This window comes from Antedon mediterranea, chromosome 2 (assembly GCF_964355755.1).
Source record: "Antedon mediterranea chromosome 2, ecAntMedi1.1, whole genome shotgun sequence".
Classification (NCBI taxonomy): domain Eukaryota; kingdom Metazoa; phylum Echinodermata; class Crinoidea; order Comatulida; family Antedonidae; genus Antedon; species Antedon mediterranea.
Window position 1 is genome coordinate 22,331,399 of NC_092671.1, and position 27,035 is coordinate 22,358,433.

General features: G+C 41.4%; 2 protein-coding genes across 2 annotated transcripts; one reads left to right on the forward strand and one right to left on the reverse strand.

Annotated features, from left to right (window-relative positions):
- Nucleotides 1–8,230: 8,230 nt before the first annotated feature.
- On the reverse strand, nt 8,231–11,230 carry LOC140039362 (uncharacterized). Its single transcript, XM_072084967.1, has one exon. The coding sequence runs from the start codon at nt 11,228–11,230 to the stop codon at nt 8,231–8,233; it is 3,000 nt and encodes a 999-aa protein (XP_071941068.1).
- Nucleotides 11,231–21,490: 10,260 nt separating this feature from the next.
- On the forward strand, nt 21,491–23,302 carry LOC140039363 (uncharacterized). Its single transcript, XM_072084968.1, has 4 exons — nt 21,491–21,586; nt 21,903–21,949; nt 22,251–22,280; nt 22,764–23,302. Exons 1-4 carry the CDS (start codon nt 21,491–21,493, stop codon nt 22,972–22,974), a joined length of 384 nt encoding a protein of 127 aa, XP_071941069.1. The 3' UTR covers nt 22,975–23,302.
- The last annotated feature ends 3,733 nt before the right edge of the window (nt 23,303–27,035 follow it).

The window sequence follows — 27,035 nt, forward strand, 5'->3', positions numbered from 1 at the left end:
AGTGAGAGATTGATCAGCGAGAGAGAAAGATCAGCGAGAGAGAGATAGATCAGCGAGAGAGAGATAGATCAGCGAGAGAGAGATAGATCAGCGAGAGAGAGATAGACCAGCGAGAGAGAGATAGATCAGCGAGAGAGAGAGAGAGAGAGAGATAGATCAGCTAGAGAGAGAGATAGATCAGCGAGAGAAAGAGATAGATCAGCGAGAGAGAGAGATAGATCAGCGAGAGAGAGAGAGATAGATCAGCGAGAGAGAGAGATAGATCAGCGAGAGATTGATCAGCGAGAGAGAAAGATCAGCGAGAGAGAGATAGATCAGCGAGAGATAGATAGATCAGCGAGAGAGAGATAGATCAGCGAGAGAGAGATAAATCAGCGAGAGAGAGAGAGAGAGAGATCAGCGAGAGAGAGAGATAGATCAGCAAGAAAGAGATAGATCAGCGAGAGAGAGATAGATCAGCGAGATAGATCAGCGAGAGAGATAGATCAGCGAGAGAGAGAGAGAGAGAGATAGATCAACGAGAGAGAGAGATAGATCAGCGAGAAAGAGATAGATCAGCGAGAGAGAGATAGATCAGCAAGAGAGAGATAGATCAGCGAGAGAGAGATAGATCAGCGAGAGAGAGAGAGAGATAGATCAGCTAGAGAGAGAGATAGATCAGCGAGAGAAAGAGATAGATCAGCGAGAGAGAGAGAGATAGATCAGCGAGAGAGAGAGAGAGAGAGAGATAGATCAGCGAGAGAGAGAGATAGATCAGCGAGAGATTGATCAGCGAGAGAGAAAGATCAGCGAGAGAGAGATAGATCAGCGAGAGATAGATAGATCAGCGAGAGAGAGATAGATCAGCGAGAGAGAGATAGATCAGCGAGAGAGAAAGAGAGAGATAGATCAGCGAGAGAGAGAGATAGATCAGCAAGAAAGAGATAGATCAGCGAGAGAGAGATAGATCAGCGAGATAGATCAGCGAGAGGGAGATAGATCTGCGATAGAGATATAGATCAGCGAGAGAGAGAGACAGATCAGCGAGAGAGAGAGATAGATCAGCGAGAGAGAGATAGATCAGCGAGAGAGAGAGAGAGAGATAGATCACCGAGAGAGAGAGAGAGATAGATCAGCGAGAAAGAGATAGATCAGCGAGAGAGAGATAGATCAGCAAGAGAGAGATAGATCAGCGAGAGAGAGATAGATCAGCGAGAGAGAGAGATAGATAAGCGAGAGAAAGAAAGACAGATCAGCGAGAGAGACAGATAGATCAGCGAGAGAGAGAGATAGATCAGCGAGAGAGAGAGAGAGAGATAGATAGATCAGCGAGAGAGAGAGATAGATCAGCGATAGAGAGATAGATCAGCGAGAGACAGATAGATCAGCGAGAGACAGATAGATCAGCGAGAGACAGATAGATCAGCGAGAGAAAGATAGATCAGCGAGAGAGATCAGCGAGAGAGAGATAGATCAGCGAAAGAGAGATAGATCAGCGAGAGATAGATAGATCAGCGAGAGAGAGATAGATCAGCGAGAGAGAGATAGATCAGCGAGAGAGAGAGAGATAGATCAGCGAGAGAGAGAGAGATAGATCAGCGAGAGAGAGAGAGAGATAGATCAGCGAGAGATTGATCAGCGAGAGAGAAAGATCAGCGAGAGAGAGATAGATCAGCGAGAGAGAGAGATAGATCAGCGAGACAGAGATAGATCAGCGAAACAGAGATAGATAGATCAGCGAGAGAGAGAGAGAGAGAAAGAGAGAGATAGATCAGCGAGAGATAGATCAGCGAGAGAGAGAGATAGATCAGCAAGAGAGAGAGAGATAGATCAACGAGAGAGAGAGATAGATCAGCGAGAGAGAGATATATCAGCGAGAGAGAGATATAGATCAGCGAGAGAGAGAGAGATAGATCAGCGAGAGATAGATCAGCGAGAGAGAGATAGATCAGCGAGAGAGAGAGATCAGCGTGAGAGAGATAGATCAGCGAGAGAGAGAGAGAGGGGGGTGGGGTGGAGAGAGAGAGAGATAGATCAGCGAGAGAGAGAGAGAGATAGATAGATCAGCGAGAGAGAGAGATAGATCAGCGATAGAGAGATAGATCAGCGAGAGACAGATAGATCAGCGAGAGACAGATAGATCAGCGAGAGAGAGATAGATCAGCGAGAGAAAGATAGATCAGCGAGAGAGATCAGCGAGAGAGAGATAGATCAGCGAAAGAGAGATAGATAAGCGAGAGATAGATAGATCAGCGAGAGAGAGATAGATCAGCGAGAGAGAGAGAGATAGATCAGCGAGAGAGAGATAGATCAGCGAGAGAGAGAGAGATAGATCAGCGAGAGAGAGATAGATCAGCGAGAGATTGATCAGCGAGAGAGAAAGATCAGCGAGAGAGAGATAGATCAGCGAGAGAGAGAGAGATAGATCAGCGAGACAGAGATAGATCAGCGAAACAGAGATAGATAGATCAGCGAGAGAGAGAGAGAGATCAGCGAGAGATAGATCAGCGAGAGAGAGATAGATCAGCGAGAGAGAGAGATCAGCGTGAGAGAGATAGATCAGCGAGAGAGAGAGAGAGGGGGTGGGGTGGAGAGAGAGAGAGAGATAGATCAGCGAGAGAGAGAGAGAGAGATAGATAGATCAGCGAGAGAGAGAGATAGATCAGCGATAGAGAGATAGATCAGCGAGAGACAGATAGATCAGCGAGAGACAGATAGATCAGCGAGAGAGAGATAGATCAGCGAGAGAAAGATAGATCAGCGAGAGAGATCAGCGAGAGAGAGATAGATCAGCGAAAGAGAGATAGATCAGCGAGAGATAGATAGATCAGCGAGAGAGAGATAGATCAGCGAGAGAGAGAGAGATAGATCAGCGAGAGAGAGATAGATCAGCGAGAGAGAGAGAGATAGATCAGCGATAGAGAGAGAGATAGATCAGCGAGAGATTGATCAGCGAGAGAGAAAGATCAGCGAGAGAGAGATAGATCAGCGAGAGAGAGAGATAGATCAGCGAGACAGAGATAGATCAGCGAAACAGAGATAGATAGATCAGCGAGAGAGAGAGAGAGAGAGAGAGAGATAGATCAGCGAGAGATAGATCAGCGAGAGAGAGAGATAGATCAGCAAGAGAGAGAGAGATAGATCAACGAGAGAGAGAGATAGATCAGCGAGAGAGAGATATATCAGCGAGAGAGAGAGATAGATCAGCGTAAGAGAGAGAGATAGATCAGCGAGAGATAGATCAGCGAGAGAGAGATAGATCAGCGAGAGAGAGAGATCAGCGTGAGAGAGATAGATCAGCGAGAGAGAGAGAGAGGGGGGGGGTGGAGAGAGAGAGAGAGATAGATCAGCGAGAGAGAGAGATAGATCAGCGAGAGACAGAGATAGAACAGCGAGAGACAGAGATATATCAGCAAGAGAGAGATATAGATCAGCGAGAGAGAGATGGATCAGCGAGAGAGAGATAGATCAGCGATAGAGAGATAGATCTGCGAGAGAGAGATAGATCAGCGAGAGAGAGATATATCAGCGAGAGAGAGATAGATCAGCGAGAGAGAGAGATAGATCAGCGAGAGAGAGATAGATCAGCGAGAGAGAGAGATAGATCACCGAGAGAGAGAGAGATAGATCAGCGAGAAAGAGATAGATCAGCGAGAGAGAGATAGATCAGTAAGAGAGAGATAGATCAGCGAGAGAGAGATAGATCGCGGAGAGAGAGAGATAGATAAGCAAGAGAAAGAGAGACAGATCAGCGAGAGAGACAGATAGTGTAGCGAGAGAGAGAGAGAGAGAGATCAGCGAGAGAGAGAGAGAGATAGATCAGCGAGAGAGAGAGAGAGAGAGAGATAGATCAGCGAGAGAGAGAGATAGATTAGCGAGAGAGAGAGAGAGAGAGAGATAGATCAGCGAGAGAGAGAGAGTTAGATCAGCGAGAGAGAGAGAGATAGATAAGGGAGAGAAAGAGATAGATCAGCGAGAGAGAGATAGATCAGCGAGAGAGTGATAGATCAGCGAGAGAGAGAGATATATCAGCGAGAGAGAGATAGATCAGCGAGAGAGAGATAGATCAGCGAGAGAGAGAGATGGATCAGCGAGAGAGAGAGATAGATCAGCGAGAGACAGATAGATCAGCGAGAGACAGATAGATCAGCGAGAGAGATCAGCGAGAGAGAGATAGATCAGCAAGAGAGAGATAGATCAGCGAGAGATAGATAGATCAGCGAGAAAGAGATAGATCAGCGAGAGAGAGATAGATCAGCGAGAGAGAGATAGATCAGCGAGAGAGAGAGATAGATCAGCGAGAGAGAGAGATAGATGAGCGAGAGAGAGAGAGATAGATCAGCGAGAGAGAGAGAGATAGATCAGCGAGAGATTGATCAGCGAGAGAGAAAGATCAGCGAGAGAGATAGATCAGCGAGAGAGAGATAGATCCGCGAGAGAGAGATAGATCAGCGAGAGAGAGAGATAGATCAGCGAGAGAGAAAGATAGATCAGCGAGAGAGAGATAGATCAGCGAGAGAGAGAGATGGATCAGCGAGAGAGAGATAGATCAGCGAGAGACAGATAGATCAGCGAGAGACAGATAGATCAGCGAGAGAGAGATAGATCAGCGAGAGAAAGATAGATCAGCGAGAGAGATCAGCGAGAGAGAGAGATAGATCAGCGAGAGAGAGATAGATCAGCGAGAGATAGATAGATCAGCGAGAGAGAGATAGATCAGCGAGAGAGAGATAGATCAGCGAGAGAGAGATAGATCAGCGAGAGAGAGAGATAGATCAGCGAGAGAGAGAGATAGATCAGCGAGAGAGCGAGAGAGATATATCAGCGAGAGATTGATCAGCGAGAGAGAAAGATCAGCGAGAGAGATAGATCAGCGACAGAGAAATAGATCCGCGAGAGAGAGATAGATCAGTGAGAGAGAGAGATAGATCAGCGAGAGAGAGAGATAGATCAGCGAGAGAGAGAGATAGATCAGCGAGAGAGAGAGAGAGATATATAGATCAGCGAGAGAGAGATAGATCAGCAAGAAAGAGATAGATCAGCGAGAGAGAGATAGATCAGCGAGAGAGAGATAGATCAGCGAGAGAAAGATAGATCAGCGAGAGAGATCAGCGAGAGAGAGATAGATCAGCGAGAGAGAGATAGATCAGCGAGAGATAGATAGATCAGCGAGAGAGAGATAGATCAGCGAGAGAGAGATAGATCAGCGAGAGAGAGATAGATCAGCGAGAGAAAGATAGATCAGTGAGAGAGATCAGCGAGAGAGAGATAGATCAGCGAGAGATAGATAGATCAGCGAGAGAGAGATAGATCAGCGAGAGAGAGATAGATCAGCGAGAGAGAGATAGATCAGCGAGAGAGAGAGATAGATCAGCGAGAGAGAGAGATAGATCAGCGAGAGAGAGAGAGATAGATCAGCGAGAGATTGATCAGCGAGAGAGAAAGATCAGCGAGAGAGATAGATCAGCGAGAGAGAGATAGATCCGTGAGAGAGAGATAGATCAGCGAGAGAGAGAGATAGATCAGCGAGAGAGAGAGATAGATCAGCGAGAGAGAGAGAGAGAGATAGATCAGCTAGAGAGAGAGATAGATCAGCAAGAAAGAGATAGATCAGCGAGAGAGAAAGATCAGCGAGAGAGAGTTAGATCAGCGAGAGAGAGAGATAGATCAGCGAGAGAGAGATAGATCAGCGAGAGAGAGAGAGAGAGAGAGAGAGATAGATCAGCGAGAGAGAGATGGATCAGCGAGAGAGAGAGATAGATCAGCGAGAGAGGGATAGATCAGCGAGAGAGAGAGAGAGATAGATCAGCGAGAGAGAGAGATAGATCAGCGAGAGAGAGAGAGATAGATCAGAGAGAGAGAGAGATAGATCAGCGAGAGAGAGAGAGATAGATTAGCGAGAGAGAGAGAGATAGATCAGCGAGAGAGAGAGAGTTAGAACAGCGAGAGAGAGATAGATCAGCGAGAGAGAGAGAGAGCGAGAGAGATAGATCAGCGAGAGAGAGAGAGAGAGATAGATCAGCGAGAGAGAGAGATAGATTAGCGAGAGAGAGAGAGAGAGAGATAGATCAGCGAGAGAGAGAGAGAGATAGATCAGCGAGAGAGAGAGATAGATCAGCGAGAGAGCGATAGATCAGCGAGAGAGAGATAGATCGGCGAGAGAGAGATAGATCAGCGAGAGAGAGAGAGATAGATCAGCGAGAGAGAGATAGATCAGCGAGAGAGAGATAGAGAGAGATAGATCAGCGAGAGAGAGAGAGAGATAGATCAGCGAGAGAGAGAGATAGATCAGCGAGAGAGCGATAGATCAGCGAGAGAGAGATAGATCGGCGAGAGAGAGATAGATCAGCGAGAGAGAGAGAGATAGATCAGCGAGAGAGAGATAGATCAGCGAGAGAAAGATAGATCAACGAGAGAGAGATAGATCAGTGAGAGAGAGATAGATCAGCGAGAGAGAGATAGATCAGCGAGAGAGAGATGGATCAGCGAGAGAGAGAGAGATAGATCAGCGAGAGACAGATAGATCAGAGAGAGAGAGATAGATCAGCGAGAGAGATAGATCAGCGAGAGAGAGAGATAGATCAGCAAGAAAGAGATAGATCAGCGAGAGAGAGATAGATCAGCGAGAGAGAGATAGATCAGCGAGAGGGAGATAGATCAGCGAGAGAGAGATAGATCAGCGAGAGAGAGATAGATCAGCGAGAGGGAGATAGATAAGCGAGAGAGAGAGATATATATAGATCAGCGAGAGAGAGATAGATCAGCGAGAGAGAGAGATAGATCAGCGAGAGAGAGAGAGAGAGAGAGAGAGATAGATCAGCTAGAGAGAGAGATAGATCAGCAAGAAAGAGATAGATCAGCGAGAAAGAAAGATCAGCGAGAGAGAGTTAGATCAGCGAGAGAGAGAGATAGATCAGCGAGAGAGAGATAGATCAGCGAGAGAGAGAGAGAGAGAGAGAGAGAGAGAGAGAGAGAGAGAGAGAGAGAGAGAGAGATAGATAGATCAGCGAGAGAGAGATGGATCAGCGAGAGAGAGATAGATCAGCGAGAGAGGGATAGATCAGCGAGAGAGAGAGAGAGATAGATCAGCGAGAGAGAGAGTGTAACGGTAGTCGTGTCGAGGGCCAAGACAATAACGATGGCACACAATGATTCAATGTACAAAATATAATATTTATTCAATCAAAAAGTAATATTATAAAACAATGTGAAACGTAGTGATTCTGACTGATGTTATAGTCTCAAGAATCAATACCCGAACTAACTAACTTAACTACAAAACATATATTTATATTAAGGGGACAGGAAGGATGACTAATTAAATGGTACCACATCCTGATTGACTTTCCTTGGAAGACCCACCTCAGGAATGTAGTGTTCCAAGTTAAGTAGGCATCGGGGAGAGTAAGGGGTGAATAGCCTGTGTGACTAATAGGGTTTGGTCCCACCATGTTACATTCCCCCGCTCGTCAATTCGAAGCCGTGTCTTCGAAACCAACGAGTCACTGAGCCAAAAATGTATTTAGAAACAAACTTAACTACCTAAACAAAAGAAAAATAACGCAAATCGTCACAAATCAATAAATCGGCAAACGTGGCAAAACATACAAAAGTAAAAGTAAAATTGGTAAAAGTTCTCAAATTAAAAGTAATAATAATAATATAAAGTGTACATAATACTATATAGCTCAACAAACATGTTCAGTTGAAAATGATAGTCAGCAGGTCATAAATTTAGTAACTCCTGTATTTACTCCTGATGGATACATCAATCAGCTGTTGCCAAGAAACAAGTTGACCTGCTTCCCAAAATTCAGTTCATAACAAAAAAATTTGAGAACGACATAACTGCAGTTGACTGTCCACTATATCTTGAAGAAAATCTTTAAAAAGTGTACATTTCTGGATTCAAGTTTCTCATCAATCCGAGGAATAAAGTGAAATAGTTTATCAATAAGTAATTCTCATGTAAGTGTTAAAAGTTTCTTGTGATCCATTATAATTAACTTCATTCAGGGAACATAGTTGTGAAAAGCTTCTTGTACCCAATGGGCAGGAGGGGAGAACCAATAAAACACAATTCAACATACACATCATCATGACAGTGGCAGTAAACTTAATACTACATTTAACTAAATCCAATCTGATAAGCAAATAACAAGATGAAATTGATTTTACAAAATTATTGAAAAAGGCACTCTTAACTACTGTACATGTACATAAGGTGTAAAAATAAAGTATCCTAACATAATTAGATTCGAGACAAAGCATCAGCATTAGTATTATGTGATCCTTTCTTATATTGAACAGTAAAACTATAAGGCTGTAAAGTCAAACTCCATCTAGTAAGACGAGGATTTGTAGTTTTCATTTGATCCAGCCATTTAATAGCTTTGTGATCTGTTTGTACTATAAAGGGCCGACCATATAGATAAACATGAAATTGTCGTATGGCCCACAAAATAGCTAAGCATTCTTTTTCCATAATCCCATAGTTTTCTTCACACGGAGTTAATTTCTTACTTAAATAGGCAACAGGGTGTTCATGTTCATTATCGTCACATTGGGTCAAGACTGCGCCGATAGCTTGATTGCTAGCGTCACATTGTAGGATAAATTGTTTATCAAAATTTGGGCTTACTAATACAGGGGAATCGGTCAATTTTGTTTGTAAGGTTCTAAAGGAAGTTTCCATTTGCTCCGACCAGTTAACATTATTAGGGGATGATTTCCGAGTGGCCTCAGTCAGGGGGAGCGCAATTTGGGAAAAGTCAGGGATGAATTTCCGATAATAATTAGCGAGGCCTAAGAATGCCCGGATATTGGTTTTGGTTATGGGGCGGGGATAGTTCTGTAAAGCAGATAATTTATCCGGACTGGGTCTTACTAGGCCGTTTCCAATTACATGACCCAAATATGACACAGTTTCCTGGGCTATCTCACACTTAGTAGGTTTTACTGTGAGGCCTGCTGCGTTTATCCTATCTAGTACTTCAGTTATGTGGAGTAAGTGGGAATTCCAGTCGGTACTAAATATCGCAATGTCATCTAAATAAGCACGGGCAAAACATTCAGTGCCCCTTAGAATGTTATCAATTAGTCTCTGAAATGTACCTGGGCTATTAGCCATGCCAAATGGCATAACTTTGTATTGGTATTGGCCCCATGGTGTAATAAATGCAGACTTAAGTTTAGCTTCATCAGTCAGAGCTATTTGGTAATACCCTTGTGTTAGATCAAGTTTAGTAATGAATTTGGCATTACCGACCTTATCAATGATATCATCTATACGGGGCATAGGGTATGGGTCAATAATGGTGATTTTGTTTAATTCCCTGTAATCGGTACAAATACGTAGTGATCCATCCGGTTTTGGAACAGAAACAATGGGGGCAGCCCATGGGCTTGTCGATGGTTCAATGATACCATTATCATGCATGTGTTGTATTTGTAATTTGACTGGGTCTTCTAATGCATAAGGGATTCTATAGGCTTTTTGTCTTATTGGGGTATCTGTTGTCGTACGGACTTCATGTTTTACCATATCTGTTCTACCTGGGATATCTGTAAACATAAATCGTTTTGAGTAGAAGATATGGTGAAGGTCATCTTTCTGGGAAGGGGTAAGATAGCCCGGGATATCAATGTCTTTATAGGATTGGGCCTGGGAAGTGGCGGGGCCTGGTGGCTCAGGGGGAAACCAATCGTCTGGATCTGGGTCAGGGGCAGTGTACATACAATCATTGTTCTGTTTCTGTGGACGTTCGTTGTATAATCGTAGTAAATTAATGTGGTATGTTTTGTGTTTGTTACCAACTAGTATTTCATAATTAACATCACTTACAACTTTAGAGATAGGATAGGGACCTTGCCATTTAGATTTTACTTTCGATGTGTCATCTGGGAGGAGAATTAATACTTTCTGTCCAACCTTAAATTTTCGAGGCAATGTTTTCTTATCATAATAATGTTTCTGTTTCGCTTGGGCTTGTTTAAGGTTGGTTCTAGCAATGTCATTAACAACCCTTAATTTGTCTTGTAAGTCACTTATGTAATGAGAAATAGGTTGTTTGTTGTCTATCGTGTTTGTCATGCTGTCCTTTAAAAGTCGAAGTGGTGTTTTAACTTCGTGGGCAAATACAAGTTCAAAGGGTGTGAATCCTGTTGATTCCTGTTGGGCATCGCGGTATGCGAATAGAAATAAAGGAACATATCTATCCCATTCATTAAATTGTTCCGGGGTGAGAGACTTTATCATATTTTTCATTGTCCCATTAAACTTCTCGACAAGACCATTTGTTTGCTGGTGAAAAGGGGTAGACGTCATCTGTTCAATTTGTAATAAGTCTGATAATTGTTTCATCAGTCGTGAAGTGAAGTTTGTGCCCTGATCGGATAGGATTTGTGATGGGAATCCAAAATCTTTGAACACCAGTATCAATGCATCGGCCACAGTTTTGGCTTCAATATTACTAAGGGGCACAGCAAAAGGGAATCGAGTGGCATAGTCGCAAATTGTCAGTATATAGGCTTTTCTGTTTTTCGAACGTTTAAGTGGGCCTAGAATGTCAATTCCTACTTTGGAGAATGGTTGACCGACAATTTCTATGGGTTTCATGGGGGCCTTACTATACGTATTAGCATGGGCTGTTTTCTGACATATGTCGCATGTTCTACAGTACGTAGCAACATCCGAAAAAATACCTGGCCAATAAAAGGATTGTAGGATACGTTGTGTTGTTTTGTTTACACCGAGGTGGCCGGATGTTGGGTTGTCATGGGCTAAGGAAAGTATAGTCGGGCGATAAATTGTGGGCAATACGATTTGTTCTAGGCCAGGGAGATTAACACTGGTCTTAATAGATTTCCATTTTCTAAATAATATATCATCTTTCAAATAAAAGCATACACGATGAGAATTAATTTGGTCAAAAGAGACAGTTCTATCATGTATTATGGTGCTAATGGTTTTATCTTCTTTTTGTTGATGTGCAAGTTGGTGTGGTGTTGTTTTGATGTCCAAAGGTGAATGATCGGTAATGTGGGCAGTGGTAGTGTTGTCATTTTTCTTTACAATTCGGGACGATCTTGGGGAAGGTTTAAGTGGTAGGGCATCAGGGATTGGGGACGTTTTAACATTAAGGGCAGCAGCTAAATTAATAGCCTCTTGTCTTTCTTGGTCATGGGCTTGTTTTCTGGTAATAGCTAGTATAGAAGGGGGCCATGTGACGTCGTTTGGGTTACCGGTCATAACTTCGTTGCCAAGTAATAAGTCTTTAGGGGTGTCATTACTCACGGCTGCCTTTAATTTTCCTCTATAGGCCTTACAATCAATATGTACGTGTACAACTGGGAGGGTTATGCATTGACCAGTAAAGCCTTGTACGGTGACAGTTTCACTGGTATAATCCTTGGGTTTAACAAAAGTACTTTTTACAATGCTTTGGGAGCACCCAGTGTCTCTAAGTATTTCAGCCTGTCTGTTGTTAATTGTACCAGACAGTAACCATGGGCTGGTCCCACAATTGTGTTTAATATACAGGCCTAGTCATTGATCTTTTGCAGGGTTGTTGTTAAGTGGGCATTGTCGACTAATGTGGCCTGGTTTATTACATTTATAGCATGTAATGTTTTGTGTTGTGTATTGGCGAGTTGTGTAGGTACCGCTAGGGGCTGAATAATTATCAAAAGGGATCGAGAGCAAAGGTTTTGGGGAATAACTCGATGTAGGTTGGGGAGGGCCTTGGGATGCGGGACTGTAACTAGAAAACGACGAGATAGATCAGCGAGAGAGAGAGAGAGAGATAGATCAGCGAGAGAGAGAGATAGATCAGCGAGAGATTGATCAGCGAGAGAGAAAGATCAGCGAGAGAGAGATAGATCAGCGAGAGATAGATAGATCAGCGAGAGAGAGATAGATCAGCGAGAGAGAGATAGATCAGCGAGAGAGAAAGAGAGAGATAGATTAGCGAGAGAGAGAGATAGATCAGCAAGAAAGAGATAGATCAGCGAGAGAGAGATAGATCAGCGAGATAGATCAGCGAGAGAGAGATAGATCTGCGATAGAGATATAGATCAGCGAGAGAGAGAGACAGATCAGCGAGAGAGAGAGATAGATCAGCGAGAGAGAGATAGATCAGCGAGAGAGAGAGAGAGAGATAGATCACCGAGAGAGAGAGAGAGATAGATCAGCGAGAAAGAGATAGATCAGCGAGAGAGAGATAGATCAGCAAGAGAGAGATAGATCAGCGAGAGAGAGATAGATCAGCGAGAGAGAGAGATAGATAAGCGAGAGAAAGAAAGACAGATCAGCGAGAGAGACAGATAGATCAGCGAGAGAGAGAGATAGATCAGCGAGAGAGAGAGAGAGATAGATAGATCAGCAAGAGAGAGAGATAGATCAGCGATAGAGAGATAGATCAGCGAGAGACAGATAGATCAGCGAGAGACAGATAGATCAGCGAGAGAGAGATAGATCAGCGAGAGAAAGATAGATCAGCGAGAGAGATCAGCGAGAGAGAGATAGATCAGCGAAAGAGAGATAGATCAGCGAGAGATAGATAGATCAGCGAGAGAGAGATAGATCAGCGAGAGAGAGAGAGATAGATCAGCGAGAGAGAGATAGATCAGCGAGAGAGAGAGAGATAGATCAGCGAGAGAGAGAGAGATAGATCAGCGAGAGAGAGAGAGAGATAGATCAGCGAGAGATTGATCAGCGAGAGAGAAAGATCAGCGAGAGAGAGATAGATCAGCGAGAGAGAGAGATAGATCAGCGAGACAGAGATAGATCAGCGAAACAGAGATAGATAGATCAGCGAGAGAGAGAGAGAGAGAGAGAGAGATAGATCAGCGAGAGATAGATCAGCGAGAGAGAGAGATAGATCAGCAAGAGAGAGAGAGATAGATCAACGAGAGAGAGAGATAGATCAGCGAGAGAGAGATATATCAGCGAGAGAGAGAGATAGATCAGCGAGAGAGAGAGATAGATCAGCGAGAGATAGATCAGCGAGAGAGAGATAGATCAGCGAGAGAGAGAGATCAGCGTGAGAGAGATAGATCAGCGAGAGAGAGAGAGAGGGGGGTGGAGAGAGAGAGAGATAGATCAGCGAGAGAGAGAGATAGATCAGCGAGAGACAGAGATAGAACAGCGAGAGACAGAGATATATCAGCAAGAGAGAGATATAGATCAGCGAGAGAGAGATGGATCAGCGAGAGAGAGATAGATCAGCGATAGAGAGATAGATCTGCGAGAGAGAGATAGATCAGCGAGAGAGAGATATATCAGCGAGAGAGAGATAGATCAGCGAGAGAGAGAGATAGATCAGCGAGAGAGAGATAGATCAGCGAGAGAGAGAAATAGATCACCGAGAGAGAGAGAGAGATAGATCAGCGAGAAAGAGATAGATCGGCGAGAGAGAGAGATAGATCAGCGAGAGAGAGATAGATCAGCGAGAGAGAGATAGATCAGCGAGAGAGAGAGAGATAGATCAGCGAAAAAGAGATAGATCAGCGAGAGAGAGATAGATCGGCGAGAGAGAGATAGATCAGCGAGAGAGAGATAGATCAGCGAGAGAGAGATAGATCAGCGAGAGGGAGATAGATAAGCGAGAGAGATATATATATATATATAGATCAGCGAGAGAGAGAAAGATCGGCGAGAGAGAGAGAGAGAGAGAGAGAGAGAGAGAGAGAGAGAGAGAGAGAGAGAGAGAGAGAGAGAGAGAGAGAGAGAGAGAGAGAGAGAGAGAGAGAGATCAGCGAGAGAGAGATAGATAGATCAGCGAGAGAGAGAGAGAGAGATAAATCAGCGAGAGAGAGATAGATAGATCAGCGAGAGAGAGAGAGAGAGAGAGATAGATCAGCGAGAGAGAGAGATAGATCAGCGAGAGAGAGAGATAGATCAGCGAGAGAGAGAGAGAGAGAGAGAGAGATAGATCAGCGAGAGATAGATAGATCAGCGAGAGAGAGAGATGTATCAGCGAGAGAGAGATAGATCAGCGAGAGACAGATAGATCAGCGAGAGACAGATAGATCAGTGAGAGAGAGATAGATCAGCGAGAGAAAGATAGATCAGCGAGAGAGATCAGCGAGAGAGAGATAGATCAGCGAGAGAGAGATAGATCAGCGAGAGATAGATAGATCAGCGAGAGAGAGATAGATCAGCGAGAGAGATAGATCAGCGAGAGAGAGATAGATCAGCGAGAGAGAGAGAGATAGGTCAGCGAGAGAGAGATAGATCAGCGAGAGAGAGAGAGAGAGAGATAGATCAGCGAGAGATTGATCAGCGAGAGAGAAAGATCAGCGAGAGAGAGAGATAGATCAGCAAGACAGAGATAGATCAGCGAGACAGAGAGAGATAGATCAGCGAGAGAGAGAGAGAGAGAGAGAGATAGATCAGCGAGAGATAGATCAGCAAGACAGAGAGAGATAGATCAACGAGAGAGAGAGAGATAGATCAGCGAGAGAGAGATATATCAGCGAGAGAGAGAGAGATATATCAGAGAGAGATAGATCAGCTAGAGAGAGAGATCAGCGAGAGAGAGATAGATCAGCGAGAGAGAGAGATCAGCGAGAGAGAGATAGATCAGCGAGAGAGAGATAGATCAGCGAGAGAGAGATGGATCAGCGAGAGAGATATAGATCAGCGAGAGAGAGAGATAGATCAGCGAGAGAGAGATAGATCAGCGAGAGAGAGAGAGAGAGAGAGAGAGAGAGAGAGAGAGAGAGAGAGAGAGAGAGAGAGAGAGAGAGAGAGAGAGAGAGAGAGAGATAGATCACCGAGAGAGAGCGATAGATCAGCGAGACAGAGATAGATCAGCGAGAGAGAGATAGATCAGCAAGAGAGAGATAGATCAGCGAGAGAGAGATAGATCAGCGAGAGAGAGATAGATAAGCGAGAGAAAGAAAGACAGATCAGCGAGAGAGACAGATAGATCAGCGAGAGAGAGAGATAGATCAGCGAGAGAGAGAGGGAGATAGATCAGCGAGAGAGAGAGAGAGAGATAGATCAGCAAGAGAGAGAGAGATAGATTAGCGAGAGAGAGAGAGATAGATCAGCGAGAGAGAGAGATAGATTAGCGAGAGAGAGAGAGAGATAGATCAGCGAGAGAGAGATAGATCTGCGAGAGAGAGATAGATCAGCGAGATAGAGATAGATCAGCGAGATGGAGATAGATCAGCGAGAGAGAGAGAGAGATAGATAAGCGAGAGAAAGAGAGAAAGATCAGTGAGAGAGACAGAAAGATCAGCGAGAGAGAGAGATAGATCAGCGAGAGAGAGAGATGATTGATCAACGAGAGAGAGAGAGGGAGAGAGAGAGATAGATAAGCGAAAGAGAGAGAGATAGATTAGCGAGAGAGAGAGAGAAAGATCAGCGAGAGAGAGAGAGAGAGAGAGAGATCAGCGAGAGAGAGAGATAGATCAGCGAGAGACAGAGATAGAACAGCGAGAGACAGAGATAGATCAGCAAGAGAGAGAGAGATAGATCAGCGAGAGAGAGATGGATCAGCGAGAGAGAGATAGATCAGCGAGAGAGAGATAGATCTGCGAGAGAGATATAGATCAGCGAGAGAGAGAGATAGATCAGCGAGAGAGAGGTAGATCAGTGAGAGAGAGATAGATCAGCGAGAGAGAGATAGATCAGCGAGAGAGAGAGAGAGAGAGAGAGAGAGAGAGAGAGATCAGCGAGAGAGAGATAGATCAGCGAGAGAGAGATAGATAAGCGAGAGAAAGAAAGACAGATCGGCGAGAGAGACAGATAGATCAGCGAGAGAGAGAGAGATAGATCAGCAAGAGAGAGAGAGAGATAGATCAGCGAGAGAGAGAGAGATAGATCAGCGAGAGAGAGAGAGATAGATTAGCGAGAGAGAGAGAGATAGATCAGCGAGAGAGAGAGAGTTAGATCAGCGAGAGAGAGAGAGATATATATAAGCGAGAGAAAAGGATAGATCAGCGAGAGAGAGATAGAGCAGCGAGAGAGAGATAGATCACCGAGAGCGAGATATATCAGCGAGAGAGAGAGAGATAGATCAGCGAGAGAGATAGATCAGCGAGAGAGAGATGGATCAGCGAGAGAGAGATAGATCAGCGAGAGAGAGAGATAGATCAGCGAGAGAGAGATAGATTATCGAGAGAGAGATAGATCAACGAGAGAGAGATAGATTAGCGAGAGAGAGATAGACCAGCGAGAGAGAAATAGATCAGCGCGAGAGAGATAGATCAGCGCGAGAGAGAGAGAGAGATAGATCAGCAAGAGAGAGAGAGATAGATCAGCGAGAGAGAGAGATAGATTAGCGAGAGAGAGAGATATATCAGCGAGAGAGAGAGAGATAGATCAGCGAGAGAGAGATAGATCAGTGAGAGAGAGATAGATCAGCGAGAGAGAGATAGATCAGCGAGAGAGAGATAGATCAGCGAGAGAGAGATAGATCAGCGAGAGAGAGATAGATCAGCGAAAGAGAGATAGATCAGCGAGAGATAGATAGATCAGCGAGAGAGAGATAGATCAGCGAGAGATAGATAGATCAGCGAGAGAGAGAGATGTATCAGCGAGAGAGAGATAGATCAGCGAGAGACAGATAGATCAGCGAGAGACAGATAGATCAGCGAGAGAGAGATAGATCAGCGAGAGAAAGATAGATCAGCGAGAGAGATCAGCGAGAGAGAGATAGATCAGTGAGAGAGATAGATCAGCGAGAGATAGATAGATCAGCGAGAGAGAGATAGATCAGCGAGAGAAATAGATCAGCGAGAGAGAGATAGATCAGCGAGAGAGAGAGATAGGTCAGCGAGAGAGAGAGATAGATCAGCGAGAGAGAGAGAGAGAGATAGATCAGCGAGAGAGAGAGATAGATCAGCGAGAGATTGATAGATCGGCGAGAGAGAGATAGATCAGCGAGAGAGAGATAGATCAGCGAGAGAGAGAAAGATCAGCGAGAGGGAGATAGGTAAGCGAGAGAGAGAGATATATATAGATCAGCGAGAGAGAGATAGATCGGCGAGAGAGAGAGAGAGAGATCAGCGAGAGAGAGATAGATAGATCAGCGAAAAAGAGAGAGAGAGATAAATCAGCGAGAGAGAGATAGATAGATCAGCGAGAGAGAGAGAGAGAGATAGATCAGCGAGAGAGAGAGATAGATCAGCGAGAGAGAGAGAGATAGATCAGCGAGAGAGAGATAGATCAGCGAGAGAGAGATAGATCAGCGAAAGAGAGATAGATCAGCGAGAGAGAGATAGATCGGCGAGAGAGAGAGATAGATCAGCGAGAGAGAGATAGATCAGCGAGAGTGAGATAGATCAGCGAGAGAGAGAGAGATAGATCAGCGAAAAAGAGATAGATCAGCGAGAGAGAGATAGATCGGCGAGAGAGAGATAGATCAGCGAGAGAGAGATAGATCAGCGAGAGAGAGATAGATCAGCGAGAAGGAGATAGATAAGCGAGAGAGAGATATATATATATATAGATCAGCGAGAGAGAGATAGATCGGCGCGAGAGAGAGAGAGAGAGAGAGAGAGAGAGAGAGAGAGAGAGAGAGAGAGAGAGAGAGAGAGATCAGCGAGAGAGAGATAGATAGATCAGCGAGAGAGAGAGAGAGAGATAAATCAGCGAGAGAGAGATAGATAGATCAGCGAGAGAGAGAGAGAGAGAGAGAGATAGATCAGCGGGAGAGAGAGATAGATCAGCGAGAGAGAGAGATAGATCAGCGAGAGAGAGAGAGAGAGAGAGAGAGAGAGAGAGATAGATCAGCGAGAGAGAGATATAGATCAGCAAGAAAGAGATAGATCAGCGAGAGAGAGATAGATCAGCGAGAGAGAGATAGATCAGCGAGAGGGAGATAGATAAGCGAGAGAGAGAGATATATATATAGATCAGCGAGAGAGAGATAGATCAGCGAGAGAAAGATAGATCAGCGAGGGAGATCAGCGAGAGAGAGAGATAGATCAGCGAGAGAGAGATAGATCAGCGAGAGATAGATAGATCAGCGAGAGAGAGAGATGTATCAGCGAGAGAGAGATAGATCAGCGAGAGACAGATAGATCAGCGAGAGACAGATAGATCAGCGAGAGAGAGATAGATCAGCGAGAGAAAGATAGATCAGCGAGAGAGATCAGCGAGAGAGAGATAGATCAGCGAGAGAGAGATAGATCAGCGAGAGATAGATAGATCAGCGAGAGAGAGATAGATCAGCGAGAGAGATAGATCAGCGAGAGAGAGGGATAGGTCAGCGAGAGAGAGATAGATCAGCGAGAGAGAGAGAGATATATCAGCGAGAGGGAGAGAGAGATAGATCAGCGAGAGATTGATCAGCGAGAAAGAAAGATCAGCGAGAGAGAGATAGATCAGCGAGAGAGAGAGATAGATCAGCGAGACAGAGATAGATCAGCGAGACAGAGAGAGATAGATCAGCGAGAGAGAGAGAGAGAGAGAGAGAGAGATCAGCGAGAGAGAGATAGATAGATCAGCGAGAGAGAGAGAGATAAATCAGCGAGAGAGAGATAGATAGATCAGCGAGAGAGAGAGAGAGAGAGAGAGAGATAGATCAGCGGGAGAGAGAGATAGATCAGCGAGAGAGAGAGATAGATCAGCGAGAGAGAGAGAGAGAGAGAGAGAGAGAGAGATAGATCAGCGAGAGAGAGATATAGATCAGCAAGAAAGAGATAGATCAGCGAGAGAGAGATAGATCAGCGAGAGAGAGATAGATCAGCGAGAGGGAGATAGATAAGCGAGAGAGAGAGAGATATATATAGATCAGCGAGAGAGAGATAGATCAGCGAGAGAAAGATAGATCAGCGAGGGAGATCAGCGAGAGAGAGAGATAGATCAGCGAGAGAGAGATAGATCAGCGAGAGATAGATAGATCAGCGAGAGAGAGAGATGTATCAGCGAGAGAGAGATAGATCAGCGAGAGACAGATAGATCAGCGAGAGACAGATAGATCAGCGAGAGAGAGATAGATCAGCGAGAGAAAGATAGATCAGCGAGAGAGATCAGCGAGAGAGAGATAGATCAGCGAGAGAGAGATAGATCAGCGAGAGATAGATAGATCAGCGAGAGAGAGATAGATCAGCGAGAGAGATAGATCAGCGAGAGAGAGGGATAGGTCAGCGAGAGAGAGATAGATCAGCGAGAGAGAGAGAGATATATCAGCGAGAGGGAGAGAGAGATAGATCAGCGAGAGATTGATCAGCGAGAAAGAAAGATCAGCGAGAGAGAGATAGATCAGCGAGAGAGAGAGATAGATCAGCGAGACAGAGATAGATCAGCGAGACAGAGAGAGATAGATCAGCGAGAGAGAGAGAGAGAGAGAGAGAGATAGATCAGCGAGAGATAGATCAGCGAGAGAGAGAGATAGATCAGCAAGACAGAGAGAGATAGATCAACGAGAGAGAGAGATAGATCAGCGAGAGAGAGATATATCAGCGAGAGAGAGAGATATATCAGAGAGAGATAGATCAGCTAGAGAGAGAGATCAGCGAGAGAGAGATAGATCAGCGAGAGAGATAGAGAGAGAGAGAGAGAGCGGGTGGGGGTGGAGAGAGAGAGAGAGAGAGAGAGATAGATCAGCGAGAGAGAGAGATAGATCAGCGAGAGACAGAGATAGAACAGCGAGAGACAGAGATATATCAGCAAGAGAGAGAGAGATAGATCAGCGAGAGAGAGATGGATCAGCGAGAGAGAGATAGATCAGCGAGAGAGAGATAGATCTGCGAGAGAGAGAGATAGATCAGCGAGAGAGAGATATATCAGCGAGAGAGAGATAGATCAGCGAGAGAGAGATAGATCAGCGAGAGAGATAGATCAGCGAGAGAGAGAGAGAGAGAGAGAGAGAGAGAGAGATCACCGAGAGAGAGAGAGATAGATCAGCGAGAAAGAGATAGATAGATCAGCGAAAGAGAGAGAGAGAGATAAATCAGCGAGAGAGAGATAGATAGATCAGCGAGAGAGAGAGAGAGAGAGATAGATCAGCGAGAGAGAGAGATAGATCAGCGAGAGAGAGATAGATCAGCGAGAGAGAGATAGATCAGCGAAAGAGAGATAGATCAGCGAGAGAGAGATAGATCGGCGAGAGAGAGAGATCGATCAGCGAGAGAGAGATAGATCAGCGAGAGAGAGATAGATCAGCGAGAGAGAGAGATAGATCAGCGAAAGAGAGATAGATCAGCGAGAGAGAGATAGATCGGCGAGAGAGAGATAGATCAGCGAGAGAGAGATAGATCAGCGAGAGAGAGATAGATTAGCGAGAGGGAGATAGATAAGCGAGAGAGAGATATATATATATATAGATCAGCGAGAGAGAAATAGATCGGCGAGAGAGAGAGAGAGAGAGAGAGAGAGAGAGAGAGAGAGAGAGAGAGAGAGAGAGAGAGAGAGAGAGAGAGAGAGAGAGAGAGAGCGCACAATGCAACTTTTCAATGCTAATCAGCGGCGGCCGATCAGCATATCGCGATGCAACCTGTTTTTTGGGTGCAATTATGCTGATTTCAGATGCACTCGCGTCGACTGAAGAATTTTCAGCAGTTAGGTAATCACTGGCATTCAGCCTCTTTCACTAATTTTATAAATAAACCCATCCGTTTATTTATACGCGGACGCGGTGTTTTTTAAAATTTTTAAATTCATCTGTATTGATCTGATCGTTAAAACAGACTGTTTGTAGAAAGGTAAGGCTATAGGCTAGGTACTTTTATTACCTTTTATTATCCTAACATAAATTTTTATTGCATAACCAAGTGCCTTAATCCCTGTACTAAAGTACAGAGATTTTTTGTTTTAAATGCCCAAAATAAAAAAATACCACCATAAAATGATTGTGGCCTAGGCCTAGGCCTAGCCTAGGCCTCTAGGCCTAGGTAGGCCTAGGCCTACTAGGTAGGCCCCTAGGCTTAGGCCTACTAGCCTAGGCCTAGGCCCTAGAGGGGTAGGCCTAGCTAGGCTAGGCCTAGCTAGCTAGCTAGAGGCCTAACAATAATTAATAAGCCCTCCTAGCTAGTAGGCTAGGTCCTAGCTAGCTTAGCTAGGCCTAGCCTATGAGGCATAGCCTACCTAGCTAGGCCTGCGTATTAAAGTATATTATAGGGTAGGAACTAAACCTACCTCCTTGGGCCAGGCTATAGGGCCTACTAGCCTGGTCTACCTAGCTAGGCCTAGGCTAGGTTAATAATAGTTTAGGCCTAGCCTAGTTGGCTGAATCTGTCTGTAGCCTAGATAGGAGGTTAGGTGTAGGCCTATGTATGTCATGTATAGGCCTAGGCCTAGTCTAGCTAGGCCTATCAATCATACCACACTAGCTAGGTTAGAGTAGGCCCCTAGGCCTAGCATAAAGGAGAGGGTATTAAAAGTTGGACCACAGTAGGCCCTTCTCGTTAGCAAGTATATGCTACCCCTAGCTTCAGTGCTTTTTTTTTCTTCAAAAAATGTATCATTTGTTCCACAGATTATTTCAAAATGGACCGTTTTTGTAATTCACCCGTAAGTAAACAATTAATTTACCTAAATTTACCTGAATCCAGGATGATTTATTCCAGGTTTGGTGGAGCGATTCAACTCGCTTTGTATGCTGAAACATCCAGATTTTATGCTGGACCAAATGGTTGTTGTCAGTTGTTGGTATTTTAAGTTTATAAAATGTTATCGCTAAAGCAGACTTTTTATAAAATGTACGTCATTACTAATCTAATCTCCTAAATGAGCTGACATGTCCCGTACTGATAATGCTCCTTGGCTGAATCACAAATGTAATAATCCATTTATCTAGAGCTTATCTTAGTCATTGAATTCAACTTTTTCAAGTACAGTATATAAAAGTAAGGTTAAGCCTTAGAAAAGTAATAATAATACTGCACTATGTAATAATAGTTACGGATAACTTTAGTTTAATTATTTGTAACAAATATACAATAATAATAACATTATTTTTTTATAGCAACCTGATGAATTAACTGAAAGCGATTTTTTTAATCATGAAGACTGGTAAGTATAGTTAGAAATTTATTGATAAATTACTCCATTTTTACATCCATGACAAATTTAGATGGTAAGTATTTTATTTTTAATTCCAATATTGTATCTTCGTTGGTACAGCCTTCTTGAAAAATGACATGTTATAAACAAACCTTTATTCATTTTTATTTATAATGATAAAAAAGTAAGGGTTTGAAATGATTTTTTTAATGATTTGCTTTAATGAAATAAAAGAGGTTAATAATTAGAGCCTGTATTTGTTTTTCAAAGTAAAAATTAACTAACAATATTTGTTTAATTTTATTATTAGTAGCAAAGAAGACTACATGTCTGACAAAGTGTAAGTATCCAATTTGAGAATAAATCTGTTGTGTTTGTATGAACCACGACATCCAGATTACTGATCTTGCGCTGATGGCTAGGGTTTAATTTGAGCCTACCTTGCAAATTTTAATATTAATCGGTTCAATAATTAACCAGTTAGTTAAGTCGGGTGATTTGTTATCTGTGATAAACCATTTTTGCCATAAATTAACAATTTTGTTTTATTTTGACGTAATTATTTATACTTTATTATTCACACCATACAATTCAAACTTATTTTTGTTAAAAAATAAATACTTGAAATTATTTTGTTAACGAAGAATAGGATATATACTGTTGTTTATTTACCTAAAGCCAAACATCTATTCTAATTTGTGCAAACATACATGCTTATATAATTTCTATATTATTTCATAGTAGGTCTATAAATAGTTTTTTTTTTCGACTTTTATTTTAATACACCTACAATATTTGTGTGTACTTTGTGAACTATTAATAGAAGTGAGGATGGAGAATTTGAGAAGAAAGAAAATAAGGAAGAGGAAAACATGGAGGAGGAAGAAAATGAGAAAGAAGACGAGGAAGAAGAAATGGAGGAAGAGGAAAACATGGAGGAGGAGGAGGAGATGGAGGAGGAGGAGGAGGAAGAAGAAGAAGAAGAAAGCGAGAAAGAAGACGAGGAAGAAGAAGAGGAGGTAGTTGAGATGTAAGTTATGAACTGTTTTGTATTTAGACATTCTAGAATGAACATAGTTTATCATTTTCTAAAATTTACCAGTATTATTTTTCTAGATTGAGCTTATTATGTAGCAAAACATATACTATTGAGCATCCTTATTTGTGTTAACTTTAGTTATTACTATAACCATAACAATATTTTTTTAATTTGTTTAGGTATAGTGATTTTGAAAAGAAGGGAAAAAAGTAAATATAATATTTTTTGACTAATACTGTAATTAAAATAAACAGCCAATGGATCACTTAGGCCCTAAATGCTATGTTATTAAATAATGTAAAAATAAAAATACGGTAGTTATATACAGTTAACATGAAATATTATATTACTTTATCAGTACTTTTCCTTTAATACCTATGTGTTGTATTTTGTTTTTATTAGGAAGGACATAGAAAAGAAGAAAGCTGTAAGGGAAAGTAGCATATTGAATATACTTTTGTACTTAATTTGAAGTAAAATATTAACTTAAACTTTGTTTCCTCATTTTTTTTATTATCAATTTAGCTAGATTAAATTTTCCCTGTAGATTAGCATCAAAAATCTAATTACCGTAGATAGTTGTAGTTTACATCTGTGGTTACTGAAGTCTTAAATTATTTAACTTCATTAAAATAGTTTTTTTTATTGAATACAAATAATATAAAATTTTATATTTTGATATTGGTTGTTGATAATGAATAGACCTTAAAGCATTCATTCAAAATAGTCATGGTTTATTATTGCCTACAGAACAGAAAATTGTTAACATGCATTCTGTGTGGCCGCATAAGCAAGTACCTTGCCAGCCATCTGGAAAAGGCCCACAAAATAATAAATAGAGAAATAATTAAAAACATGGTTGCTGATGCTAGAAAAAGGTGAGTACTTCATTCATTATGAACAATTTTTTTCATGTGGTTACCAGCTAAATTATAAATAACATATTGTTAAGTATAACATGGAGTTTCTTCAGCTAAATATAATAAATTACATATTTTTATTTATCTTAGTTTTGTTTGCAGTTTCTTTTTTATAGAATATTTTACTAGTTAACTCTACCAATACTGGAAACCGAAAACTGCACTTGTAATGTATTGAAAACCAAACATTCTCAATGGTTTCTATTGTTGGGTGAATTGAATACTGTGATTGGATTATTGAAAAATGATAAACAGTTTTGTATGTTTTATCTAGTTATCATGAGTGTATCATTTAAAGTTTTCTAGATACTAATGATAAAGGGGAAAAAAAAAAGGCCAGACATTCCTGCAGTGTGCCTGGATGTTGGGCTAAAAACCTGGCAAGGTATGATATGCATCTGCAAAGGAAGCATAAATTCCCTGTAAGTTAAAATTCTTTCAACTTTAGCAGATATGTTCAATCAAATGTTAAATTAAATTTTTTGTTTTATTTCAGAACAAGAAATAGTGTGTAGAGTAGTAATGTATTTCCAACTATTATAATTGTTTGTTTATTTTTTATTTTTTTTTTAAATATGTATGTTAATTACAAAAATCTATTTTTTAGAGTTCGTAGAGTATCACCACTCTGTCTCAGGTCCAAATTTTGAGGTGTACATGCAGTACACTTTAAAATTATTTATTATTTTGTTAGTATTTAATAGAATGTGTGTTTGTTTTATTTTAATCTATGCTTAAATCCACCACATTCAAATTCGGATGTGGCATACACTTTCATATTAACATCATCCACCAGATAACTGCATGAATGTTTATTTGTTTAGTAGTTTATAGAATGTGTTTGTGTGTTTGTTTTATTTTAATTTAATCTATGCTAATCACTCAGATTCAAATGTGATGTGGCATACACTTTCATATTAACATCATCCACCAGATAACTGCATGCATGTTTATTTGTTTAGTAGTTTATAGAATGTGTTTGTGTGTTTGTTTTATTTTAATTTAATCTATGCTAATTTTTCAGATTCAAATCCTGATGTGGCATACACTTTCATATTAACATCATCCACCACCAGATAACTGCATGCATGTTTATTTGTTTAGTAGTTTATAGAATGTGTTTCAGTTTTTTTTTTTTAATTTAATCTATGCTAATTTTTTAGATTCAAATTCGGATGTGGCATACACTTTCATATCTAACATCATCCACCAGATAACTGCATGCATATTTATTTGTTTAGTAGTTTATAGAATGTGTTTGTGTGTTTATTTTATTTAATTTAATCTATGCTAATCACTCGGGTTCAAATCCTGATGTGGCATATACTTTCATATTAACATCATCCACCAGATAACTGCATGCATGTTTTTTTTGTTTAGTAGTTTATAGAATGTGTTAATCCATGCTAATCACTAAAATCTATTTCTTTTATAGAATGCTATCATAGCTCAGCTGGTAGAGCATCGGCACTCTTGTCGAAGGTCTCGGGTTCAAATCCTGATGTGGCATACACTTTCATATTAACATCATCCACCAGATAACTGCATGCATGTTTATTTGTTTAGTAGTTTATAGAATGTGTTTCAGTTTTTTTTTTTTTATTTAATCTATGCTAATTTTTCAGATTCAAATTCGGATGTGGCATACACTTTCATATCTAACATCATCCACCAGATAACTGCATGCATGTTTATTTGTTTAGTAGTTTATAGAATGTGTTTGTGTGTTTATTTTTGTTAATTTAATCTATGCTAATCACTCAGATTCAAATCCTGATGTGGCATACACTTTCATATTAACATCATCCACCAGATAACTGCATGCATGTTTTTTTTGTTTAGTAGTTTATAGAATGTGTTAATCCATGCTAATCACTAAAATCTATTTCTTTTATAGAATGCTATCATAGCTCAGCTGGTAGAGCATCGGCACTCTTGTCGAAGGTCTCGGGTTCAAATCCTGATGTGGCATACACTTTCATATTAACATCATCCACCAGATAACTGCATGCATGTTTATTTGTTTAGTAGTTTATAGAATGTGTTTCAGTTTTTTTTTTTTTTATTTAATCTATGCTAATTTTTCAGATTCAAATTCGGATGTGGCATACACTTTCATATCTAACATCATCCACCAGATAACTGCATGCATGTTTATTTGTTTAGTAGTTTATAGAATGTGTTTGTGTGTTTATTTTTGTTAATTTAATCTATGCTAATCACTCAGATTCAAATCCTGATGTGGCATACACTTTCATATTAACATCATCCACCAGATAACTGCATGCATGTTTTTTTTGTTTAGTAGTTTATAGAATGTGTTAATCCATGCTAATCACTAAAATCTATTTCTTTTATAGAATGCTATCATAGCTCAGCTGGTAGAGCATCGGCACTCTTGTCGAAGGTCTCGGGTTCAAATCCTGATGTGGCATACACTTTCATATTAACATCATCCACCAGATAACTGCATGCATGTTTATTTGTTTAGTAGTTTATAGAATGTGTTTCAGTTTTTTTTTTTTTTATTTAATCTATGCTAATTTTTCAGATTCAAATTCGGATGTGGCATACACTTTCATATCTAACATCATCCACCAGATAACTGCATGCATGTTTATTTGTTTAGTAGTTTATAGAATGTGTTTGTGTGTTTATTTTTGTTAATTTAATCTATGCTAATCACTCAGATTCAAATCCTGATGTGGAATATACATATTAACATCATCCACCAGATAACTGCATGCACGATTTTTTTTTTAGTAGTTTATAGAAAGTGTTTGAATTTTTTATTTTTTTTTTAATTAATCTATGCTAATTTTTCAGATTCAAATCCTGATGTGGAATACACTTTCATATTAACATCATCTACCAGATAACTGCATGCACGTTTTTTGTTTAGTAGTTTATAGAATGTGTTTGAGTTTTTTTTTTTTTTTTTAAATTTAATCTATACTAACTTTTCAGATTCAAATCCTGATGTGGCATACACTTTCATATTAACATCATCCACCAGATAACTGCATGCATGTTTTTTTTTGTTTAGTAGTTTATAGAATGTGTTTGAGTTTTTTTTTATTTTAATTTGATCTATGCTAATTTTTCAGATTCAAATCCTGATGTGGCATACACTTTT

Bases quoted from the DNA above. Each gene is read 5' to 3' on its own strand.
- LOC140039362 (XM_072084967.1), bottom strand. From the start codon at position 11,230: ATGACCGGTAACCCAAACGACGTCACATGGCCCCCTTCTATACTAGCT.
- LOC140039363 (XM_072084968.1), top strand. From the start codon at position 21,491: ATGATTTATTCCAGGTTTGGTGGAGCGATTCAACTCGCTTTGTATGCT. The intron at 21,587-21,902 runs GTATTTTAAGTT...ATTTTTTTATAG, and splicing joins ATGGTTGTTGTCAGTTGTTG to CAACCTGATGAATTAACTGA. The intron at 22,281-22,763 runs GTAAGTATCCAA...AACTATTAATAG, and splicing joins GACTACATGTCTGACAAAGT to AAGTGAGGATGGAGAATTTG.